The following is a 19323-nucleotide window of genomic DNA, read 5'->3' on the forward strand; positions in this document are numbered from 1 at the left end:
CTGAATTCCCTCAGTGTTTACTTAATGTAAACAAGAAGGAACATCAGTTATCATTTCTGTATAGCCTACCTAAGTTTGATATTGCTTTTGTTATTTGGTGTATCAGCCTTTTCATGACATTTCCCCACAAAGGAAAATTTGTAGGCAAAACAGAATGCTTGCTTAATTCTGTAAATCCTATTAACTTCCTGGGACAAGTGAAATTCCTTGGCAGTAAGGAGTCACCGATATGTAACGTAAAATCCAAATTTGCTTTCTGTTAAGGGCTTCCAGGTTTGCAAACTCCCTCATCTCACCTGCAAACCCAACTTTATCAAAAGGGAAAAGCCACAGAACACTGACTCAACATGTGAAACTACAAAAAAATGTCTTCTTCAAGCACTCTGATAAATAAAATCAATAAATCAAACACAAACACAGCCACCATCAACAGAGGTTTCAGCTACAGATGTCATGATTATTTTACAGATGAGTGTAAAAAAACCATATTTCATCACAAGGCAGTGAAACACAGTAACTTCTAACATTGTCCATTACAGAAACAATGCAGAGACATCACGGTATAAAATTATTAAAGCGAAATTGAGGAGAAGAGTTTTGCTATGCTTCCTGAGAGGACTGTACCAGCTGTTTTGCACATCCTCTCCAATATACTAGAAGTGCTTCTCCTGAAGATTTTTCACATTTAAAGTTTCCTTGCTCTGATACTTCAGAGGTACTGCTCAGGGATAAAACAAGTCTACATGGTTATAAACATGCTTATTCTGGCAAAACAAAGAAAAGGTATTTCTTTTGTCTTTCCTTAGAATTAAGTGTTTCATTAGTAGAGCCAATTAAGAATGAAGTATTTTCTGGAGACTGTCACAAAAACAGATCCTTTTCCAAACCATGCCAAAAGCAAATTGCCTTACAATACTTATCTAGATTTTAAGAATCATATTTTACTTAAAAATCCAGAATGGATTTTGATTCACATACCCTAATTTCAGTCTTTGTTCTCCATAGATTTTACTTGTTCATAATTTTTGCTCACCTAAGGATCTACTTTCATAGTATGTGTAATTGGAAAATGCAAAAAAACCTTCAGGTACCTGACAGTTATCTTTTCTAACAAGAGCACAGGCACATAAAAATTATCTCTGCAAGCATCTCTGTTATTACTTACCAAGATCCTTTATTCTAGGTAGTACATTGTGTGTGAAGTTTTTATAAGAAGCTACTTTTCCTTCTGGGGAAGCAATTCCCACATGAGATTCATAGATTCTTAAGCTTTTTAATCTCTTCGGGGATGGATTCTTATGCTATGAGGAAAAAAACAGAGTTGTCATTAGGAACAGCTTAGGAGTGTTGACAAAATCACATGATTTGCAGAAGATGAAAAACAATTTAATGTTTATTTTGTTTTTCCTCTAAGAGCAGAAACATTTCAGAAGCAATTGACCATTTTAAACTGTTAAAGCAAATGCCTATATGAAATTAATATTCTTTATGAACAAGAAAATGGACATTCATGATTCAACACTTACACTCTTTTTAAATTACACTTCAGTGTTCAAACTGATAGCAGCCACTGCACTTGAAATCCTTATGAACCACTATGAAGCTTATTTGAAAATAGAACAATAGTAAGATTTGTATTTGTTAAGCACTCCTGCTTTTTGCAAGTATGTGAAATTGCTCTTCCTTCTCTAAACTGAATTTTAGAAACATTTTATTCCTAAAGAATAGAGTTCCACAGCACAGAATCACCTATATCCTAAGTACTTAGGATTACAATGTAATTAAAAAATCCCAAGTTTGGAGATGAGTACACAGCATTTCTAGATGGGTGAAAATATTTGAAGAATACAGAGGCCATTGAAGTTAATATCCTATTTGTTTATGAAAAGGTAGAAAAAAACTAGTGGAATACACACATGCAAATACAAATTAAAGGAACAATGTGAAGAACAAAACTTCTGCTTGAGGCTTGTTAGCTGTGTTTTATTTCCACTGGGCACCTCTCCTATTCAAAAAAAGGTCTTTTTTTCACTAAGGTCTTCTCTGCACCCAAATGTAATGTTCTGTCCTCCATTTTACTCCAGGTCACAACAATCAGTGCATTTCCAAACACCCATTTCTTTTCTTACAGGGCACTGAGGTGTCACACAGCATCCTCCATAAAACAGGCCACTAAACTGATAAAGACTACACACTTTAATATGAGTTACTGTGTATTATGTTATCTATTTTTAAAGAAAATATTTTCCATGTCAGTAACCTTTTCTCTGTCAAACTGTGGCTTCATAATTTGAGGTGGATGCTAAAATTTAACTCAAAACAGAGGTTACAGCACCTCTAGTATAAAGCACTGCATACAATATTTCAGTAAAAATATCAAAAATTTTAGTATGAAACAACATCACTTAGTCTAAAGTTTCCAGATTTTCTCCTAGGGTATTTTTCATACATCATGCAAAGAGTTCTCTCCCTTACAGCAGTGCATGAGAAGAAAGAGGGCTTTAAAATCACTAACAGGATTTTCCTGATACAAAGAAAACAGGATTTGACTGAAGCATGGGCACCTTATTTTGGAAAGCTTTTTGCTGACTTCATACAATGTTAAGTTAAAGTTGAGTGCTGAACTTTGCACTTGTAGATAACCAATTCTTAAATCCAGTACTGATAACTCCCTGCTCTCCTCCCTACTAGAACAACCATCTTGTCCCAGAATACTTGTCATTCTTACCTAACAGGTAAGAAACTAAGTTAAAAATACCACATTAATAACTACTTTTTACATCTTCTACAGGAGACTGAAAAAGGAGCTTCAAAACATCCATCATTGCAGTCACTTATTTCTGTCAAAGCCGTGACTAAAAGCCCTTCACTTCTCAGGTAGCTGCTTTAACTAGTTTACTATCTCCTTTTTGTGAAATAACTCTTTTATTTTCTTCCAAACTGGGACACAAAGACAGCATGATCCACCTCTTGAAAACAATATTGAAGCCTTACTATATATGACTGTGGTGGATTCCAGTGAACCCAATCATAATTCACTTTGTCTTCCTCACGGACCACATATCTCGCCCAGGGTGAAATACGATAGAGGAGGGCGCCGTTCTGAGCACGAATCACCACCTATAAAATAACACAACATATGCACACAGTCACTTATAAGTCAGAGAATGCCTTCTATGCAAGCCATAGCAGGGAATGAAATAGTGGGCTACACAGAAATTTGATTTAAAGAACACACGAACACACAATGCAAGTCAAGAGAAGGAAGAATGACCCTGCTTGCAGAGATGATTTGCAAAAGGACAGTAAAGCAGACATGTCAGACAGGAGTGATGTTCATGAGCCAGAGCTGAAAGGTGAGGTTATATATAAGCTTTACATAAGTAATGGGAGAAGAAGCCTTCCCAAATGGATTACTCTTAGGTTCCCTAATTTCCCCTGTCATTGCTATTTCCTTTGCATGTTCTTATAAATTTAAATAGACATGCAGTATAATGCCATTAGGATGAGAACTGTGATTTGTTTAACTTGGCAAACAAACAACCTAGTAAGGCAATTTTAATATCTTAATTCCATCTTACTTTCCATGCTCTGTGAATCCCTAACAATGTCATATAGACCGGAACCACAGATACCACAAGAAGCACAGGAGGGCTTTTCAGTCAAGACAAGGAAAAAGTTCCACTTATCTCACCTTCTCCCACCTCCATCCCACCTCCCCTCCCTTCAGCATCCAAGGAACAGCTCCACTCTGGTTTTGCTTGGTATCTTGGCTGCCATTGAAACAGTAACAGAGATGGTTTGCAAATTTAAAACCTAGAAATGTACAAGCAAGTAAAGGCATGGAAATCTTAATTCTGCTTTTTTTTTTTTAAGAAATTGATGACTGGGACTTTTTAGTTTGATAGTTGCTTTACAGGTTTGTTGGGGTTTTTTTTTTTGGTTTTTTTTTTTTGGTAAGGAAAAACTATGGAATTATAAGAAACCTCAAATGAAAAGGGAAGAGGGTTGAGCTTTTTTCTCTCTTTTTTTTTTTTTTTGTTGTTAAAAAAAAGTCACTTGTCTTTGCTCTCAATTCCTAACAGGCAGCCTGGAAGAAGAAATGATCAAAGAATTGCTTTTTCACCTCTGGCAACTATCTTTACTGTTTTGATAGATTATCTGCATCCTTAACCCAACTATGAAAGAAGACAGGATCACAGAACAGTGGATTAGTTTAGCTGAAATGGACCTTTTAAAGGTCATCTAGACCAACAAAGAGGAAAATACCTATATGCAGAAGGTTAATGGAAGCTGACAGAGTAAGGCAAGGAAGTATGATTGCTGTGCCTCAGTATATAGTACTATAACTAACAATTCAAAACAGGTTTTATAACAAGGAGTAATTGATACCAACCACCTCATGAGAAAAAGCCAAGAAAGTTATTGCAAACACTTTACACTTGCATGGAAAGTTTCTTCTGTTAACTGTGGTAGCAAAGCTGACCCAAAGAGTATTTCCGCAAATTATACCAACATTGTGAAGATCCTCCTTGCTGATAGCATTGACAATTTTCAAATTACTCTTAAAATAATAAAACTTATCTCCTCTTTCTCATATCACACTCCTGATGATGCTTCTTTTATTATTTAGTCTCAATTTAACCATCACAGAAATAAGATGATTACTGAATATAATAACCTACTCACGTTGACATTCCTTTTTTCTAATATTTTAGTGTAATTCATACTAGACAGGCTTATGAAGGGTGGGCACATTTAAGAAATATGAAGTAATTAATCTACATTCAGAACATTAATTAGTTGTAATACTGGTTTAATCCAAAGATGATACTGGAGGGGGAAAAAGTAAATTTCTTTATTATGATATATTAATCCAGTCACACACTGTCTTTAATTTAAACCATTAAGCAATGAAAAAGTTAGGAGAAAAAAAAGATATTAGAAAACTATTTAAATAACCAACAAGTTATTTCACTTTTTCAACTTACACTTCTACAGTTCCACTGCACATTAATTAACCAGAGCCCTGCATACCATCCTTCTGACAATGTAAAAGAACTTCTGCTGTTCTTTAGTCACTTAAATTGACCATATTTTCCCTCATTTGTGAGACACCAGTGCATTTGATTTATCACTTATTCAGAAGTCAGTTTGTTCAAGTACTAGTTTTGCCTTTATTCAAAACACCTACAAAGTCAAATTTAATGGTGACACTTTTCAGGAACTGAGAGACTCATGGGAAGTTGTACAAGTTTCTACCAACATTCACAGACAGTTTTAACAGCTACAACTAAAATGTCCAAGAATCAAATATATACATTTATTCGTCATATATTATGATAGTAACATAGAGCCATAAACATATAAATCTACCACTCTAAGGGTTTGGTTTACACACTTGAACAGTCTTAAACTTTAGAGTCTGCTCTGTTTTAAGGCTCACAATTTAAATGTTTGGGTTCATTTATTTTAAAACTTTGCTTACTTCTATTATGCAAAGATAAAAGAAAACTCCCATGCTCAAAAGAAAAGGATACATTTATCTAACAATAGAAGTCATGAAATTCAGCCATGCAAATATCAGAAAATCTCTAAACAAGTGAAGGAGCACTTATTTTAAACAAGCAATCAAAATTTATTTGTTGCTTTCTTTACTGTGTAGGTGGTCTTAAGAAATGTTTTTCAAATATATCCAGCCATGTTTATAGATTAAGCTCACCCCAACAGCAGACACCTCAAGTTTGCTCATGTGTTGCTGTAATTTTTGATTATCATGGGCTGTGCACAGAGAAAGCAGAGAATCAATAAAAATGATTATTACAACACTAGAGCTGGTAAAGCTGAATCCTTTCCTTCTCCAGTTTGTAGAACCACAATCAACACAGTGAGTGTCTTTATGGCTCTATGAAGTGAACCATGACAACTTCAGATCTTGGTTCCTATGCTTCTTTAATACTTTTCTTAGCTTTATGTGAATACAGAATTTACAGAGTCATTCCCAGGCTTAATTAGCAAGCTCTGTACTCAATCAGCTTATTCCTCTCTCCTAATATTGTATAAAGTTTATTAATAAAGTTAGAAATAGAAAGACTCCAAGTAATGTTTTCTCAAGTTCCTTGAGGCAGAACTCTCATATCATCATGTTTAGCTAAATCATGAGCAAAGAAACTGGGAAAAGCTGAATGACACCAAAAAACAAACCGCAATCCAGTCCAAGACTGATAAATAACTCTAATGCAAACATTCTGACAGCTTTTATTCCTGTATTTGCTTTGCTATTTCTTGAAACAATTACATATAAGTAAAAGTTGTAATAAAGGGAACAAAAATACAAAGCACACGTAAAACAAAGACAGGTAAAAACTCTCGCTCCACTCACCCCAAATTATGATTTGTGGTTCTTTCTCTGCAGTGTCCAGATATAAAAATGAGCTGCTGTGTATACTCTGAATGTGCTGTTACAGATTTTACATGCATACAGAATACTGAATGTAGTCATTACACAGCCCTTTTGACACACTACCTATAAATCTGTTTAACAGATACTGTACTTTTCCCCAAAATTAGTTTGAAATGAGGGAAAACAAATTCATAAAAGTTGTAGCTTGTTAGCTACCACTTAGTTTATCAACACTTTATAGCTGACTCTACATTTTTTAATTAACCACAGGTTCTCTAAAGAACATACATAAAATGATAATGTACATTAAAATAGGCTTCTTCGAACTGGCCTTGGGATTTACCTACTTCATTTTCAAGAGGCATGTCTCTGATCATTCCTCAATGTATATGAGGAGGCACATCCCACCATTTGATATAAAAACTAGAGTTCCCATTAAATAAAGCTTTTAAAATGCATAAAACTATAGCATGAAACACATGTCAAATGAACCAAGCAAACTGACAAAAGCTTAGCCTCTCATCCCAAGTAACCTGTTTTTCTCTTATTTAAACTTTAACTAAAGAAAACCCTAGGTAAAAATAGTCCCTGTATTTTTGATCCTATTATTACAAAGAAACACTCCAACAAGAGGACAAGTGCAGGGGAAAAAACCCAAAATCTAAGTTTCCAATACAAATTAATACACCCTCCCCAGTTTGTAAAAAAACAGCCGAAAATTGGTTAAGAAGAAACCTGTATGTCAAAAGAGTTACACTTACACTGCTCAAATTCAGACAGAAAGAAACAAAGACAAAATAACAGATGAAAAGAACTTGCCACCATCTACATTAACCACCTCTTTGTCTGAAACACGAGGTAAAGTAATATATTATCAAACTGTGTAACACATGGACAACATCCTGGTTTTTTGCATGTGTGTGCAGAGAGAAAAGTCTCTTCCAACAGCAAGCCTGTTCAGATTTCTATCAAAAAGACGTTTCCTTCCCTACTTCCACAGTCTCCAAGATAGCAGTCCCATTGGAAACTTCTAACACAAGAATGTAGAAAATTAAAAGTAAGTCATGCTGAATTTGCCTACATCAGCTTTACAAGCAGCTCACCTAAATAGTTTAGGGTTTTTTTCCCTTCTCCCCTAGTGGTAAACATTCAAAATCCTTGATGAGACCTTTGAATGCCACATGATTCTGGCTTCCAAGTGAGATATAAATACATGTGAATAAATGCTCTCACACAAAGAAGTGTCAGAAAGACAGAATGAAAACGTCCTTCAAAACCTGACATTAAAAAGTCAATTTGCTCTAATAATGGACATGGCACAGACACACAATTTATATAAGTACAATTGCAAAACAACAGAAGTGAAGACCTTACCCTATGCTGTACATCTTTTGTATGCAAAGGTTAAAAATTTTATGTTTTGTATTCATTTTCCATTATAGGGATGTTGGCTGCATTTTAAAAGTTTCTGTCTGAAGTGTTCAGTATCTTGGAAGTTTAGCATCCCAAACCACTGTAATTAGTGCAGGGGATTTCACAAATGAGTACACCCAATATAGAAAAAACATGAACTTAAACCTGAGTTTTACATCAAAGATACTGCAGTGACCAATGCTGAAGTACTTTTAGATCTAAGACAAACAAATGTATGGCTGTAGTCAGAAACAACATAACCAACAAAGTCTGCCTTTTGAAGGTATGTAAAAACTGGTGTGCAAAAGTGCATCCCAATTTTCCAAATGCTGGGCTGCTGGAAGACAAAGCAGGACCTAAATCTCACAAGAACATTAGTATCAAAGTGACAAGGTGTTCCATGTCTGTCCACTAGAGGATAGGAAATTCATGAAATGGGGAGTAAGCTGCAGGATAACACTAAATATAGGGGTTATGAGTCTCTTTGATGATGTTTAAAACTCTCAGAAGCAGTTTATTACAGTTAAGAGGAAACCATCACTGTGAGGTCAGTCCAGTATCATAAAGAAAAGGCAATAACACATAAGAGCAATTCAGAAGCTGAAATAGGTCTCATTTAATGTAATGATGCTGCCAATGCAGGACAAGTGAGATTGAGAGGCCTTGGTTTTTCAGGCATTTCAGACTCTTGGGTATCCCATTATTCTGCCTTTCCAAAATAACACAGGCCTTTCATATCACCTACAGTACAGCTGCCAACTCTTTCTGGATGTCTTGGGGCATTTAAAGGAAAAATCTGTGCTTACTTTCAGGTAATTTTCAACCTTCTGTGACTCACTGAAATCTGCTGGCTTTCTATGAACAGACCCCACATCTTTTTTCTTACATGATCTATAATGATAAAAAGCATGAAAGGTGCACAACAAATTTAAAAGCTTTGTCACAAATTTGAATAAAACGTAAACCCACGTGTAGAAATGGAGCTTAATGTGGCTGTGCTATTGTTGTGACAGATGAAACTGTGCAGTAACAGGCCACCAACTACCACATTTAAAATTCATATATTTATGAATATCCCTTTTTCTTTGTGCTTGCCTACCTTCATCTTCTCTTCACATCAGCTCCATTTGGCTACCCCAACTTGCAGTGAACACATACATGGATCTTCAGAACAGTGGGAGAGAATAATTCAAGGGACAGTTGCACAAGATCAGACAACTTCTCTGCTCAGCAACCACTCCTTTAACTTTCAGTTCCTGCATCTAAAGCAGACTTCAAATCTATACATGAGCTTTTCATTTAATTATGATATGCTTCTATAAGGTGTTTGCCTCTCTTTCCACTAATTGGGAGACAGGGTCAAACATTAGAAATAAAAAGCCATGCTGTCATTCCTTATTTTTCAGATATTTATTTTGCTTTAAAGCTATAATCTTCTCAACTTCTTAAAAAATATAAATATATATAAAGAATGTAGACATATTTCTGCTGTTTGAGAAATTTGTTATATAGTGGTTTATCATTTATACTCGAGTTGGGGAAAGGAAAATGAGGAAAGAATAACTAAATAACTGATGAATATATGCAAGCCAATAAATTGCTCTGAAACACTGTATTATTATTTCATTACTTTAATAGCTTGAAAGCACTTAGAATGATTCTTGGTATATGTGGCTTTTAATACAACGATGAAATTAAATTGGCCATCAAATCAACAATAGCTAATAAAATGAGAGAGTGGACTAGCTTTAATATAAACATGGAAATGTCAGTAACTTGTTATATAAGGGCAATAAGCTATTATTTCAGTATTTTACAATCTACAGTATTTCATTAGCTTTAGAACTATTCATTTCTGACACAAAATTATCCAAATATAAAAGCCACAGGAATACAGGTGAAAACACCATCTCATCTCAAGAATATGCATCTGATTTAAAAGCAAGTTCAACCCAAAATATAAAACATGGGCAGGATAAGCTCTTGAAGACTCCCTAGGAAGTTTATATGAGATGCTGCAATATCATAACCAGATTTTCCTACTACATGAAATTTATCAGAAATCTACCAAAGTATTTCCCTCCCTCAGTTACTCTGAAAGTGCTTGGAGATGGAAGGCAATTGGTTGAACATCCAGAATTTTTAGTATAATGTACATCATAAGTTTAAATTAAAGTTTATATTTTTACTTTTAGCACCCAGGATGGAGCACACAGTTCTGACGATCGTTTGCCAGTGGGCAGTGTAAATTGAGCCCATTTACAACAGCAAATAAAATCACATCACCACCTCACAAACACAGAGAAAACCAGAGAGCAACTACTCCTCCTCTCTTTCCACGGGTCAGCACTGGTTTGTGAGAGAAGCACTGGAGTCCCGAGGCAGCATTTTGGTATGTTTGGTTCTTAATACATGGGACCACAGAATAACATTTTCTGATAACACCATCCAACCTCCTGCAGAGCCCAAGAGTGGAATCTAGAGTTTCTTGTCTGACAGATCGCGTTAAAGAAGCTTTAGATAAAAATACAAACACCTAATAAAAATTTGGGATCAAAGAGCACAGTAAAGAGCATTATTCTGTAATTGTCTCGCTTTACCTTACAGATTTCAGAGACCAGAAAAAATTTTTTTCTCTTTAATAGCCTCAGAAACAGAAGGCAAGAAATGAAGAAGCAAACACAGTTTCTCCATTAGTGCCTCACTCTTCTTGCTGTTGCACAGCCCTGTAAACAAAGCTCAGGAGAGGCAGCAAGGAAGAAAAGAAATCAGAAGCTGTTCAACACTTCAGCTTCCCATAGTCAGGAGCATTTTCTCAAATAGTCCCTTCATCCAAACTGGAAGGGCAAGAAGCATGGAAGATGGGAGATCTTTCCAGAACTGAACTTCCCCTGAAAAACTTCACCATACTCCATTCCTACTGCTCCAAATAACCACGAAATCGAGTGCATCTGTCAAGGTGCTTGTCACTGAAGTTATTTCCTAACAGTGAATTCAGTAGAAACCTTGAAATGAAGTTTTGGAAAGAATGGACAGCATGTTGTTTCTGCCAGGCTGTTCTCCTCCCTAAATTGCAAATTGGTTACACTGGAAAGAAAAAGTAATAGACACTAGTCACATTATTCCTTCCCCCAGCTTTATTTTCCTTATCAATTTATGATTACTGTCAACACTAAGTCAGCTGATACAAAGCTGTCTGTTTTGCTCTTTTTTCTTCCTAAGAGTTTTCTGGAAAAGAAATCTGCAAAGGGGCAAGCATTTAAATCAAATACTGAAAAAAATATTTCTAAGTTATCAGACATAATAATATTTTTAGGTGGCTTACATGTTTAACAAAGTTCTGCAGACAAATCTGTGCCATTCAGAAATCATTGGAGAGAGGTTTATTTGCTCTGCAAATTATTTTTCAGTAAATATATCATGACATCAGCTATTACAATCTAAACTTATTACAGATAATAAATATTTGTTCACAATTCCCCCTTCTTTCCCCTTCCCTTCTCCCTCAGGGAAAGAAAATAAATTAAAAATAAAATACAATCAAGATATGAAAGAGGCAAAAGACTATCTTCTAAGTCAAGTCATGCAGTCATGCCTCAATTTTCCAAAAGAGGGAGATGCAGCTCCATTTGTGATTTAAGTATTTCAATTGCATTGAAGAAATTCTGATCATATTTAACCAGTTTACTAGATCAGGTTAAAAAGGGAAACTTTTCTCCTTTTTCAATTTCTATGCTTCTCTTAGAAAACCAAGATAAATTAGTACTAACAAAAAGCACAGAAAACACTGTATTACCTATTTGAATAAAAAAATAATTCAAAAGATGGGGCCAGTTGCCTAGTATTATAAAATATCTACGCAGACAAAAATACCACAGGAAAATCAAACTGCCAAAATCCAGGAAGCCATAAGAGAGTTAAAAATGAAAGCAACATCACACAGAAACATTCCCAATTGATTTTAACAGTCAAGTGTATAGAAAATACTTCACCTAATCATTGAAGTACACGGATTCATAGCTGCAACCTACAGTTATGAGGCAGTATTATTAAGTATGAGGGACAGCCAGTTTATTTTCACAAATGGAAAACACACATCTGTGTTGAGGGAAAGCATTCCAACTTTTCTTCCAGTCTAGCATCCTGATTTTGAAAACCCTTTTTAAAAATAAAATTAAATCAAAGTTGGAATCTCTTAAAACACACAGTCTAAAAAATATTGCAATCCGCCCATGACTGAACCAGAATCAAGTGTCTATAACAAAGTGATGAAGATCAAAGACTAAAAAAATTTGTAAGCATAATATAAAAGCATTCCTACATGTATTTTGCTAGTTTCTTAGTTAAGAGGCTTGGGGTACAAGAGCATGGCTTGAAAAGCAACCCTAATAATAAAGCACGTGACACATACAATACACATACAGTTAGTGTAACTCATTAGAGTTGTTTCAAGCCATGTCAAGTAGGAAAAAAGGTGATAAAGGATGTAATAGGGGCACCCAAGCATTAAGTATTACTTATCCTCAACTGTAAAGCATTTGTATCCCTCTTTACCTCAAAAAAACCCAACAAAAACACCAAAACTACTCAACAACCACAAAAAAAAACCTCTAGGTTTTGCTTAAAAGTACCCCCAATAGTTATTGAAACAATTAGTCTTCTGTAAGGATAAAAGTAAAAGGAAAGTGTTTTTAAATAGCAAAACCTCCTACCAGAGAACTGTGCAATCTTCAAGTCACCGGAGAACTCAGCCTGCCAAAACAACCGAGCCAGAATATTCTGATGTGCTGAACTCAGTCTGCAACAAGGCTTTAAAGAACAGTCCAGTGCCTTACAATGGTTCACTGGTGCTACAACCTCCCCTGTGAGCCCACAAGTAGTTGCACATGGTTTACTAAATCCAAACAGGCAACATCAAGAGAACAATTAACTCCCAACGAGATAACTCTTCCTGCTGGAAACCTCATCTGTAACACGAAGAAGTCTACCATAACTTGAAGGGTCATAGCTCACAATCACATGGTGAAACATGAAGGGTACTGCCACAGAATTTATGTTCCTCTTCTCTTCAGCACGACTGATATCTAGAAATGTATATGGCACCTGACTTCAGTCCTGTTCAATAAAGTTCAAAATCCCAGGAATGCCATGTCTGCTTCGTCTTGCACACAGCAAAACACTTGTTTCATTCACTGGTCAACTTGGCAGACCTGGTAATTGTTTTTTGAATTGTTGGGGTTTTTTTTGCATCCTACACACCATTAAATACACGAATTTAAGTGATACACAACTTAACAGACTGAACAAGGATGTTCCCTTTCCCCCTAAACTAAGGCAAAAACCAGAATAATTAGAAGTTTTACTATTTGTCCATGTAAGGAAATGGTGAACATTTCTTCAGGAAGATTTTCATGGAAATCTAGTTTAGTATCTCTGCTCAGGGAGCCCAAAATTCCCCTTGAAAAAGCCATCTGACTACACACAACCTACCTCATAATGAGAACAATATCCCAGGGAAGTGCTGGATGTTGGAAGCGCTGGATGATATCCCCAATGTTGGACACTTGAGATCCAGCAAGACAGATTGCTGGGCCATTGTTACTAAACCATGCTTTTGCCAAGAGTGGTTGGACCAGAGGATCCTTGAGGTCCCTTCCAACAAGGTATCCTGTGTTTCTATTTACATCTTGTAACACTGAAAGCCCACCACATCTTGAACACTTCTGTCCCTACAGTCCTAGCTACCAGCCTACCAGTTAAAAGCTTCCCTGGATTTTCACATTCTCATTAAAAACACCTTCCCATTTTTGACTGCAGACTGCTTGAAGTGTGTGAGACCCAAACTCCACACCAGTCTGGTACTACACTGCTGCACCTCCTGATCAGTGGGGTCAGCTGCAACACCATCTATTTCATCAGTGACAATAATTACACTTGATGAATTTTACTAGCTGTGGTTCCCTGACACAGATTAACCTACCTGCTCACTGTATTTGATTCCCTTTCAAGGTTTACAGTTAAACACAGAGCATTCAGATCTACTACGGGATACAGTAGTTTTCACAGTAGTAAAAACTGTATTCTTCACAACTAGCTTTCCTCTATCCAGCACCTCATGAATACAAATGTACTTTCAGATATTTTTAATCATGATTAATAAACTGTTAATGTTCTGACTCAGTGTAGCTCCCCCTTTGCACACTTGAATATTAAAAAGGGTAATATATTTGGACTGGGTAACTATTCAAACCAATAGTAGTGAACTTTGAAAGCGTTTTGCACAAACTGATGACAAAATCATGTTGCTTGTGCTTGCCCTGATTTTGTATTGGACTTGGCACCTTTAACTCCTGTTCAGCAGTCACTGAAACCACTCAAACATGAAAGAGTAGAATACCAGCAGAAAAATATAGTGTTAACAAGTGCACAAGATATCAAATCTAATCACCTCATTACACTACAAGCTACTCCCTCAAAAAACTATAAACGCCACCATTTAAATACATAGAATATACACATACACACACAGACATGTGAAGGAGAAAAGAATACAGACTTAGCAAATAACAGAATGCAGATTTTTTAAAAAGTTTCTGTGACTTTCTAAGATGTTCTTTCCAGGAAAAACATATGAACTATATTTCATGAATATACAAGTGATATTTAGTTGCATATATAGATTCATGGACCTACCCAGCACATTGCTACCTAAAGTGTCAGATGAGTTTATTAATCTAAAAAATTATTGTTCTGGCAATAATTTCAGAAATCACATATCAATTATAATTTCTAAGAAGTTGAACAATCACTACTATTTTAATATATCCTCTTCAGCTCACTAAAGAAAATTTAGTGTTTGTGCTATTCAGTCTTTTCCTATTTATAGGAATATTTATAATGTTCCAGGGCAGCAGGCAGTTCTATCATAATTGCCAATATTTTTCAAGTACTGACCTTGCCATTTTTTTCTTATTTAGATGTGTGAAAATATTTTAGAACTTGACCATGAATTTGGAAATTCTTTTCAGCTAGGTTTGCATTCTTACAGGATTACATTTGCCAACTGTTTTCCATTTTCTGTGTTCCTGTCATTCCTGTAAATAATATTAAGCAAGTTCCCCAATGCATATATCAAGATCTCAATTTTTACCAATACTATCCCCATCCCTAAACTACACTGACACTGTTTCAAAATTAGGATCTTGCCAACTACAGCAAAAACTTAATTTACAGGTACTTTTAAGCAGTTGGAAAAATAATCTATAAATAAACAGCAAAAGGACAAAGTGGAACACTGATTAAGCTCCTGCATGCATGCAACCACACATGATGAGATTTATTATAAAAGTCTATCCATGATAGTTTTTTTAAAAGCTTGCTGTGTCTTGTCAAAAGGTAATTAAGAATCTCAATAATGAAGGGAAAAAAAAAATCAGTCATTTTCTACCACAAAACCACACTTGCACCCTAACTGCCATCACTGCAGAATGAAAAACATGCGAATGTTTAAGGAAAACAACTTTCAAATTACCCTATTACAAATAGAGAGGTAAAGCCACTTGACTTATTCAAGCATAAAGTTTGGGTTTTAATCTGTGCTTACCTTATGACATCTGTCAGAAGCTTAAAAGCCAACAATACAATATCACAACAGCAACTGTATTTGTTCACTTAACTCACTCTAAGCTCCAAATTGATCCACGGGAGAAAGAAAAAAGATGCCCTTTTCTAGCAGGTAACTTTATTTTATAGATGAATGTCACAATCCCTAAGGAAGTCACTCAGCTGTCATAAGCATGCATCTCTTCACACAGAAAAGTATCAGAAGATTTACAGCAGGTTTTTTTTAATTACTCATTTTCTTCAATGTTTGTATTTCCTTATGAGAAGACTGCCTGAAGAGCTACAGTAGACAGCCTGCTACTGCTTGAAAATAGGCCAACGTTTGACCTCTGCTCCTCATTTGTTTTCCTAAAAAAATATTTTGTGACCTGATCTAAATGAGTGTCACCAACTACACTCCATCCATTTCCTATTCTGGCTTATATAATACTTATTTAAAAGAAATGACCTTGTTACCAATTCATAACTTTGCATTCGCCTGTGTAGAACTGAAGATCAAAACAGCACAGGCAGAAGATAAAGATAAGGACCTTCTGGAGATGTTTCTTCCCCTAGAAGATTAATCACCACAATAATGTCTAAAGTTGCCTATTTTAACCTAAATATTTAAGAATCATGTTGGTAAAAGAAACTTTTAAAGTTGTGATTCCCCTAAGCTTTTTTAGTAAAGAAAAACAGGAAATACTTTCATTACTAGAAAGAGTTTCTGTTGCTTGGTCTAGTGCAGACACCTGCAGTGCCTGTGTATTTAAACATCACCTCTGCAATCTGCATAGTAATCTCCATCTGCAGACAATCCAAAATTCACAGCTTCCTCATGAACAAAGATCTGCAAAACTGTGCTCTAACCCACAAGTAAGTCCTCACGCTCCCAAAACCAGACATTAATGTACAATCAAACACTAACAGAACACACAGTTTGAGGAAAACTGACAGAAAAGCAGAAGTTTTCTGAACTCATCAGTGGAATGGGAGAGGGTAAGATTAGCTGTAGCATGAGGGTAATTCACATGCCTACCATGTGAATACTCCAAGAGCTTTTGTGACAAACCATCCTTGAACTACCTTAACTGGAGACTATTTTTTTTTATATTAGTCCCATTGTCTGACTACTTCACTAGTACACACTGTGATGTGCTGAATTCAGTCCTGAAGGCACCACAGAACAAAAAAATAAACAAAGTGTCATGAAAGATTATTAGCAAAGCTACAGATGAGGCTGGAAGTAGTTCCATATGTATGGAGTTATCAATTATGACTACATACACTTGTGAAACATGTTTCTAAATATTTCATCTTCTTTTTTAAGGAATATACTCCAAAGGAAATTTATTTCACATGCAGACGGGCAGTCTCTGCTTCACAAGCCTGTTGGACAATAATGTATTTTGAGTGTCAGAGACAACCATATATCTTTATCTAAAATTGACCATGGAAAGCACAATTTAAGTGGCAGGATAGAAAAAGCCTATAACAATAAAAAAACAATCAAACAAAACAATAAACAAACAAAAAACCCAAAAAAAAAACCCCACAAAAAAACCACCTCTAATTCTACTCTGCCAGTGGGTATCTTCTGGCTTTTCAGAAAACTCAGAGCAAGTACAGAACTACAGCAATTCATCTTACAAGTACATCAGTACTGAGTGCAATCAGTAGCAATTCTGCATACTAAACAAATTATACATAACGCAATCTTTGCTTTATGGAGTTTATATTTCAAAGAAAATGCTGAAAAGGAAGAAAATACTATCAAGACCTGTACTTCAAAATAAGGAGTTATGACCAGTGATTATATAAGAAGACTGACAAAAAATAATATTAAATTGCTCTAAAATCATTTAAGAATCTATGGGGTTTTTTTGCTATTATGTTAACGATTATCAACACTCATCATTCACACCTCTTATCTTTACAAAGAGCATAGAATATTCTACAGTAGATGAGTCAAGAGTTTTGTAGATAAAACACAGAAGGTAAAAAATCTAACCTACTTAAATCTCAAAACCATGGAAAATATTAAATAACCATTCTGTACTCTCATACATTACTGCATAATCACTTCATTTCTGAGTTGCAGACAACTGTTTTCTTTCCTGCTCTGTAAAAATCAAAGCAGCTTTCTCGTCCTTGAACAGTTATTCCTAAATTTCAATTTATCCATATTTATTAGTGGGATGATTTCATAAGCCATAACAAAAACCATAGAGATAAGCACACACACTGAGTAAGCATTTCCAGAGCATTTTTTTACATATCTTTGTTTTAACAGATTTGTTTCCCTAAGCTGATTTTCAGTAGAAAAATTGGGATTTTTTCGGTATTTTCATTTTGTTGATGGGATCCCTGAAAATATAGCAGTATTATACAAATGCTCCCAGTTGCTTGATTTTCCTAGTCTCTAGATAATTTCAGTACATTTCTTTCCTTAACTACTTATTCCTGCCCTGCATTAGCACCCAGTATCTCTTTGACTGCGCATCTCCGATTTAAATCGGTATTCACCTAGAAACAATCTACTCTGCTCTTAGTTAGGTGTCACTGTGGCATTTGACAGCTCAAAAGGTTTTCCATTAATTTCTGGAAGAAACATTTTAAAATCATGGATACTCAGGAAATACAACTGTGCTCAGTTTAACTTACTTAAACCTTACACTCAATACTCTTAATTCCCAAGGGATAAGATTTTACAAATCTGCATGCACCATTAAAACAACAAAAAAGATCACCTGAAAAGCCATGGTTAAAAGGATAACAAAAATTGTCAAGGTATTGAGATTTAAATAGGATCTTAATAACAAGTAGTTGAATCAAGTACAGAATGATTTTATCTTTACTTGATTCTTTTTTAGATTATCAATATGTAAACAGTTTTCATCTTATAACATGGTGCAACACACTATAACCACATTGCAGCCATATGCCTGTGCCAAAAATCTAACTCTCTTCGTGATGCTTCATGTTTCACTCCTTTAGGTCACTTTGCTCAAGCAGATAAACTGATTCTGCTTCTTAGAACAGTAAGAAGACAATAAAAGTTACTTAAAAGAAAACAAAATGGACAACTGAGTAAGAAGGGTTACAAGGGTTAGAATAAGTTTAGAACCAACACCTTTAGCTTTGATCCATGGGGCACAGGAGAACAACCATCTTGAGCTGGAATGAACAGCTCCCACTTCCCATATTCCAACTTCTTATATGGATGAGAAAATGGATTCCAGCCATCTGCAATATAAGAAATAGTACTAAGTGTTCATCTTAAAATGCATCATGTCCATCCTAAAATCACAATTGAAAGGTGTAGATCAGAGTTCCATCTTTCTCAGAATAAACATCAGTGAGAGCAAACAGAAAGAGTTTTATACCTTATACTATGATATACATTCAAAAGGGATAAAATGAAATATGTAAGACTTTCACTGAGAAACCATACTCCAATTCTAATTTAACAATGATTAAATTATTTCTACATCAGCTTCTTCCATCAAAGTCAAAATAACCTCCTCCTTTCCCCCTCCCAAAAAAACCCAAAAAACCACCAATAAAACAGCCCTGATTTTAATATCACAAAGTCATGATGATATAGAAAGTAGTGGCTGAAATGTAATGCTTAAGGTAGATTTAAAAACAAAAAACCTCACCTCCTAAACAAGTCAGCAGAAATACTTGTTACACCACTATGGGAAAAACTACTGAGCAACTCTTGATTACAGAGAGGGGAAGTGGACAAAATGTAGACTTCAATAATCAAGTATTTAAGATAGGTTTAGACATACACACTTCTCACTGTATAAAATGCATAAAATAAAAGTGTATAAAATAGGAAAAACAAAGGGAAACTGCAGACAAACTTGCTAACAGCAGCTAGAAAACCACACAATACC

The 19323-nt window shown here is 35.3% G+C and overlaps 1 protein-coding gene across 2 annotated transcripts in view; it reads right to left on the minus strand.

Moving 5' to 3' along the window:
- GBE1 (1,4-alpha-glucan branching enzyme 1) overlaps window positions 1-19323 on the minus strand; it is a 132674-nt gene that overhangs the window by 75055 nt on the left and 38296 nt on the right. For both annotated transcript variants that reach the window (XM_085075148.1, XM_085075156.1), the window contains exons 3-5: window positions 18552-18664; window positions 2995-3120; window positions 1166-1301 (exon numbers count right to left, since the gene is read on the minus strand). In XM_085075148.1, the coding sequence (XP_084931274.1) occupies window positions 1166-1301; window positions 2995-3120; window positions 18552-18664 (375 nt within the window). The remainder of the gene's footprint in view (window positions 1-1165; window positions 1302-2994; window positions 3121-18551; window positions 18665-19323) is intronic.

The sequence above is a fragment of the Lichenostomus cassidix genome, chromosome 1, assembly GCF_008360975.1.
Source record: "Lichenostomus cassidix isolate B80296 chromosome 1, HeHo_3.0, whole genome shotgun sequence".
Taxonomy (NCBI): Eukaryota; Metazoa; Chordata; class Aves; order Passeriformes; family Meliphagidae; genus Lichenostomus; species Lichenostomus cassidix.